At 51.3% G+C, this 7,143-nt stretch overlaps 1 protein-coding gene across 1 annotated transcript; it reads right to left on the bottom strand.

The window, feature by feature from the left end:
* Positions 1 to 2,174: 2,174 nt before the first annotated feature.
* Positions 2,175 to 6,566, bottom strand: Pdx1 (pancreatic and duodenal homeobox 1). Its single transcript, XM_041678368.1, has 2 exons — positions 6,164 to 6,566; positions 2,175 to 2,623 (listed from the first exon to the last, which is right to left on the bottom strand). The coding sequence occupies exons 1-2, from the start codon at positions 6,564 to 6,566 to the stop codon at positions 2,175 to 2,177; spliced, it is 852 nt and encodes a 283-aa protein (XP_041534302.1).
* Positions 6,567 to 7,143: the final 577 nt, after the last annotated feature.

Genomic DNA, 7,143 nt, shown 5'->3' with positions numbered 1-7,143 from the left:
GAACCCCTGGAGACTGGGAGAGGCTAGTGGCCAGGGAAATGGCCATGAGCAGTTACATGCTTTTCTAGATAGTAAACTAAACCCATTTATAGTCTTTAATTTAAACCCCGCAGCAATCCTATAAGGTAGCACAAAATTTTGTCACTACTTTAAAATGGGAGAAGAACTTAAATAAGTTTTTCTTTTCTTTTTTCCTTTTTCTCTTTCTCTCTCTCCTTTTCTTTCTTTTTTCTCCCTCCCTCCCCCCTCCCTCCCTTCCTTTTTCTCCCTTCTTTCCTCTCTCTCTCTCTCTCTCTCTCTCTCTCTCTCTCATCTCTCTCTTTTTTCAGAAATGGTAGCCCTGGCTGTCCTGGAACCAGCTGTGTAGACCAGGCTGGCCTCTAACTCACAGAGATCTGCCTGTCTTTGCCTCTCCACCACCACCACCACCACCAGGCTTAAATCATTTTTTCCCTATATCTCCAGTGTAGATTTGTCACACTTCAGAGCCCAACCAGTGTGTAGCCTCCACCAGGAGAGGGCACATCCACCTTCCTGATTTAGGAGAGTGTCTTCCTACCAGGTTGTGACTCTCTAAGGAATAGGGCAAATTATTAAAGCAGGCAAGTAAACAAATAAGACTGCCTAATATCGCTCTGTGTAGGAAAGAAATAAAAGTAGTAACTCCTGAATCTCAGACTTAGACTGTGGGGGTGCTCAAGAGGCATTGGTGCCACTAAAGCAACTATTCTGGAGTTGCCTGCAGAGCAGGGAGGGGTAGGAGTTTGAAGCCAATTTTGCTAGTTCAAGGCACTCCTGGGCTGGGTCTCTGAGGATGGAGACTTGTTCACTCACTCAAACCAACCAACCAACCAACCAAACAAACAAACAAACAAAGAAAAACAAAACAAAACACTTTCGTTAGAAAAGCTGTGGTTTTTTTGAAGACAGTTTCTCTGCATGTCTCTGTCCTGGAACTAGCTCCATAGACCAGGCTGGCCTCCAACTCAGAGATCCACCTGCCTCTGCTTCCCAGTGCTAAGATTAAAAGCACCGCTGCTTCTCTGGCCTCAGCTGTCCTACCACCACCCAGCTTGAAGCTGGATAATTCTTAATCGAAACTGCTAGTTAAATATTTAAATGAGACGGAAACATCATCTTCTAGGGAGGTTTGAAATAAGGCAAAGAGAATTTGTCTTCGTTACCTATCATGCAATTTATTAAGCATTTTCCACAAACAACCTAAACATAAGGTTCAGACCTTGAAAGAAACAACCGACTTGGAAACGGCAGACGCGTAGGCAAAGAACGGCTAATTTTAAAGCTTTAAACGAAAACAACCAGTTCCCCCTCCCCCCCCCCCGCCCCCAAACCTTCAAAATACGATGTAGAAATCACATCGGGTTTTGTGAAGAGTTTTCGGCACCTGGCTTCCTTTTGGGAAGATATCCGCACTTTAAATAGAAATCTCAAATGTCCTTGTGCAAGCTTGGTCCCTCAGGACCCAGGAGGTCCCATTAGGTGCACGAGGACTCTTGCTTCCTCTTCCCCTCAGGTCCAGTCGGTGAAGAATTTCTGATCTTCAAAGAAAAGAGTGCAGGTTGAAGAACGGATGTTAATGAAATATTTGGCTAAAGGGGGGGGGGAAGAATCTAGCAGAGGGGAAGCAAAGCAAAAGGAGGGAGGAGGGGTGGAGGGAGAGACGGCTAGAAGAAACACACACATCACTGCGTCTTTGAAACCTCAAGCAGTTTGTTTTCATTATTCTTAACCTTAAAATGGTTGGTCCAATAATGGCAGTTGTTTTCTGGGCAAACAAAGGCACCCAGCCCAGCTCTCCCGCCCACTGGACGTTAGGCTAATGATCACGTTCGTCCTCTTTCCATCATCGCCAGTTTTGAGTCCGGTCCTCTAAATAGGTCCCTGGATAGAGCCCTGGAGACAGGGAGAGGAACGCGACCAACAGAAGCAGACCTGGCCATTCGCAGTCTCCAAAGTTTTCAGAATCCAAGGTCTCTTTTTCCAGAAGTCTGCCAGCATCTCTCTGGCTATACCCAACTGGCACGTGCCCTCAAGAATGTTCTTGAGTGGCATCCAGGTTAAGACTCACCATCCCCTCTCTATCTAGGGGCCCACACGCAGCGCGTCCATACTCGGGGTCCTAGACCCGCTCGCTCATCCTCAGCCTGCGATCCTCACCGAGGTTCCTGCGGTGGTCGCAGAGGCGCTACGCTGGAGGGTTGTGGTGACGAGTTAAGGCCCGGAGGCAGCCGGCCCTCTCTGGCTGCAGCGGGGACGCCTGGGGGTACAGCACCACCCGGAGGTGGCGCAGGCGGCAACGCCAGTAGCTCCTCGCCCGAGGTCACCGCACTATCCTGCTCTGGTTCTTCGCCCCCACCGCCCCCGCTTGCGGTCCCGCTACTTCGCTTCTTATCCTCTTCCTTCTTCCACTTCATGCGACGGTTTTGGAACCAGATTTTGATGTGTCTCTCAGTCAAGTTCAGCATCACTGCCAGCTCCACCCGGCGAGGCCGGGATATGTATTTGTTAAATAAGAATTCCTTCTCCAGCTCCAGCAGCTGCGCCCGCGTGTAGGCTGTACGGGTCCGCTTGTTCTCCTCCGGCTCCACTGCATACGCACCGCCTGTGGGCGACACGGTAGTCAGTGAGTGCGGTCCCCGGGGTACAATTCAGCCCAAATATTTTATCCCCAGCCCAGTAATAGCCCTCCTGCTGATCGCGACTGGTCAGACCTTGGGCAGCCCCTCGCTCCAGAGCCTACTGTGGCTGCACCACAAACTTCCCTTTCTCCTAGGTCACAGCCGCGCCTCGATATCATTCTTGGGTCTGTTGTTTCAAAATTAGTTCATTTAAGGGATGTTAAAATGGTTAAAATGCACACAACAAACACTTTGATCCCATTCTACTTAGGCAATAATATGCCGTAAACATAGGATTTTAAACAAACTTTCTCACATTGACCTAAATCAGTCTGACTGGATGAAATAGGGTTCGGATTACTATTCCGTCTTTACAGGAATCTATAGACCCGATAAACATTTCTAGACTACGCTTTTACCACACGCGATGCTAATTCTCCTCTTTACTCACTGTTTCTTTAGCTTAAAATAATGCTAAACTCAACACATTAAATTATTATTATTTTTTTTTTACAAGATAGGCATCCGTGGTGCAGTCTCTAATTTCAGCGCACAGGAGGCAGAGGCAGGGGCAGGCAAATGGCGGCCAGCCTGGTCTTCATAACGAGTTCCAGGCCAGCAACAGCAATATTGAGCTCTGGTCTCGAAACATATTTTTTTTTAAATGAATTGAAAATGACTCACTAACGGACCCAGATTGCAGTGTGAAAGAACATGGCGCTCATTAAGTTATGGGAACATTTTGTTATGTCTTTTAACATATTGTTATTTATTTAAATATTTATTATTTTGTTCGTAGGATATGCACTGTGAGCGTTGCAACACGCCTGTGGAGGTGGGAGCACAGCTTTTGGAAGTTGTTTCTTTTTTTAAATTTTAGGTTCCGTGAATTGAACTAAGGACTTCAGATTAGAAGAGGGAACGTTTTTTTAGTTTTTTTCCCTATATTGTTTTAAAAATATGGTTATATTGTAATTAGCCCCAACTTGAGAGGTAATTGTTACTTTAATTTTAGTTAGTACCCTGCCTCTGAGAAGAAGAAATACTTTTGGGAGGGCGGGGAAAGATCACACAGGAGACCCATTCTGTGCTGTGCCACCAATATTGGCAGAGACCAGGTCGAAGAGGAACTCAGAGCTATTCTGGAAAAGGGATAGATCACCAAGGGGCTTGTCAGTCCTAGCTCCAAACCCTCATCTAAAGCAAGCAACAAACCCAAGTCTCCAGGAAATCAGTGACACAACTGAGTGTTCCCCAGGTCTGTGCAGGGCACCCGAATGCCTAGACTGTGAACACTATTTTAGGGCTCTCCACCAAAGCTCATCGAAGAGGCCAAGGCCGACTTGATTCTGGACAGAGGCAAGGGACGTGACAGCAGTCAGGGCAAGGGATTAATTTCCTGGACGGACCAAGAGGAGGCACCAGAAGTTGAGTTGAGGCCCCTAGACCACTCTTTGGAAAGCAGCTCTCTCCCTGGGAACGCCTCAGAAACCACACAGGCCTTCCCCGAAAGAGGAGAGAGAAAAGACTTACCCTTTTCGAAGCATTTAAAAATGCCAACCTCGGTTTCATAAATGTAACTCACAGGTTCCTCGGACTCCTGCCCTCAGCGGCCTACTTTGCTGAGCCCTAGCAAAAAGCTATAGGGATCTGTGTCCGACTAGAGGAAGCAGAGGACGGAAACTAAAGTTGGAATCTGCAGATGAGAAAATGTTCCGATTTCCCCAGTCTGACTTTTTCCCGGGACTCAGAGTAGAACCGGCCAGTGGTGACGTTCTTTTAGGTCCAATTATTTTCAAGTGACTATCGCCATTAGTATTCGTATTTCTACTATGAGCCTTTTGGTCATTGCGCCCTTTCCAAGGGTTGCGAAACCCCACTGAGCACACGCAGGTGGTCTCGCTAAACTTGACAGTTCTTCCGAAGTGGAGCCGGCTGGAGCTCCCTGCAGGCCTCCACCGGAAGAAGAGAGGGGCGGCCAGTCCAGAGTCGGACGCGCAGAGGGTCAGAAGGGACCCGCAAAGGCTTCTGGCGCCCGAATTTTGCAGTCCGAAGGCTTCTCCAAAGAGTTTTCCAAGCACAGGAAAAGCTGTCGGCCTGCCCTCAGAATTTACTCCTGGTTTCTTTCCTCCTTAGTCCAACGCAGGAGCGGATAGCCAGAGATTCCAGGGCTCTGCGGGAGGGAGCCCAGAAAGACAGAATCCTTGGCAAAGAACCAGGGACTGAGAACCCCCTGGGTGGAGAGCAGCTCAAGAACCGGGTCTCAGCGACGTTTGGCCTTGGCCTTGAGACACCTCTGCAGCATCTACCTTCTTCATCTGCTTGGAATTGGTTAGAGGTGAGGGACAGACGTCCCCAGGAAGAGTTTGAACCCTGTCTTAAGTTAGGATTTTTGCTCTCGCTGGGTGTCCCCTGGGACTTTGGTGAGCCTGGCCTACCCCAGACCCTCTCCAGAGCTTTGCTTGGCTGCTCCTGGGGCCCGAGTCAGGCTCCTTAGACAGGCCCTGAAGACCTGACGTTGAGAATTCTCAGGGGATGCCAACTCCAGCTTCTGAACCCGTGGTTCCTGACAGTCAGTCGGAAGGCAAAGAAAAGGCTGCTATTTGCAGTACAGGTGTGACCAGAAGTGGCTGCAGCCCGGAAGAGATAACACTGTGCAGCGGCGGGCACAGGCCCCGTGCGAATTCGCTGCCAGCACCCGGCAGGGAAGGGACCTAGAGCTTGCTCTGCGTCGCCTCTCCGCTGCCAGGGAGGGCCTGGAACAAAGCAGGCAAAGCCCAGAGCTAAGGAAACCCGGGGGGTCTGAGCCGGACTTCAAGAAGGAGGGGCCTCTTATTGCATATGTACTTCCTGGGACGCAGCGCGAGAAGATCCTTCGACCCCTTTTGGTTGGTCCAGAAAGAATAGGCACCCCAGACGCCTCTCCCAGCTGCCAGCTCGGGAGCCGCCTTTCGGTGAGCCCCTCACCTCGCCCCAGTCTCTTCCTGTTCACTCCCACCCCTTACTCTACTCCAGGGCCTCCGGACCCTTGGCAGGCCTGGATGGACGCAATTTTCCTTTCCTTTTCTGCTTTTCTGCTTCTACTCGCTGCCCCCAGGAGGCCCATTTTCTTTAATAAAGCCACCAGCACCAGCACAGGGCCAGGAAGTGAAGGGGCCTGAGGCTCCCAAGGGGTTCCAGCCTAGGTCAAAGACTTGCTTTTAACTTGGTGCCCACTACCTGGGAGTCCTCGGCTTCCAGATCTCCCGCTGCAGAAGGATCCAGAGAGTTCAAGAAGGTCTGAACCTGGGTAGGCCTCGGCTTTCTTGGGAGTGGGAGCCGGTTCCCAGGTTAAGAAAGGCTTAGGACACTCGCAAGGAAGGAGGAATGCCAGTGGAGAAGAGGCTTCCAGGTGAATGGACTTGTTGGCCTCACCAGAGTTTATGCTAAGCCTGCTTTATCCTTGCAGGTGGAAAAGGCCCAAGGGAGATAGTGGCAGCTGAGTCTACACTAGGAGAAGAGAAAGGGAGAAAAGCCAGGCTTACCTGCCCACTGGCCTTTCCAAGCATGAGCTTTGGTGGATTTCATCCACGGAAAAGGGAGCTGAACGCGGCTGGGCTCTTCCAGGCCCCCAGGCTCTGTTCCATTCGGGAAAGGCCCGGAGGGCGGGTGGGCGAGCCCGAGCTGAGCTGGGAGGTGGTGAAGGTGCGCCACTGCAGGGTCTTCGGCGAGCGGGGGCACTTCGTATGGGGAGATGTCCGGGGGACTTCCCTGCTCCAGTGTTCCCAGGGCGCCTGCGAATTGGGGTGGCGGAGGAGGTGGGGGCTGGCGGCCCATGTACAGGCACGCAGGGGGGTTAGCGCTGAACTCTGGCACCGGGCCCCTCTGGAATGCGCACGGGTCCTTGTAGAGCTGTGTGGCCGCATAGTACTGCTCCTCACCGTTCATGGTGGCAGCCGGCACTTGAGGGACAGCCGCCCCGAGTAGGTATCTGCAAGCCAGGCCCTGGCGCTGTGCAGCTCATGGACTCCCAACTCCTGTCCAGATCGCTTTGACAGTTCCCCACGGCTGTCCTGAGGACCAGGCGCTGGCGGGGCACAGACAAGCCGGCCGCCGTGCCATAGGCTCTGAGGCACCCCACGTGGCTCAGCCTGGGGCCATTATTGGCCTGGCGGACTGCCTTAAGAAGGAGGCCCAGGTACCCGCGAACACCTACATTTGTTTCAATTTTCTCTCTCAGTCGGCTGAGCCCTCCTCCGTTTACAGCAGGCGGAGGTCTCCAAAGCGGGGCGCGCAAAAAATATCAGAGTGTTTATTCTTTTACAGAACCCCTTCCATCGCGCTTACTTGAAATGTTTACGTCCCCGTTCTGGGTTTCTGTTTGTTTGCTCGTTTTGATTTGTCTGTTTTGTTTAAGACAGGGTCTAATTTTGTAGCCTTGTCGCGGCTACAACTCACGAATGTAGTCCAGGCTGGTCTCAAACTCCCTCAAGCCTTCATCTTTGTCCTCCTCAGACCTGGGATT

The sequence above is a fragment of the Microtus oregoni genome, unplaced genomic scaffold, assembly GCF_018167655.1.
Source record: "Microtus oregoni isolate MIOR12 unplaced genomic scaffold, Mior012 000029F_ref0000214, whole genome shotgun sequence".
NCBI classification, from domain to species: Eukaryota; Metazoa; Chordata; class Mammalia; order Rodentia; family Cricetidae; genus Microtus; species Microtus oregoni.
The sequence above is the reverse complement of the archived record's forward strand: the minus strand, read 5'-3'. Positions and strand labels throughout refer to the sequence as shown.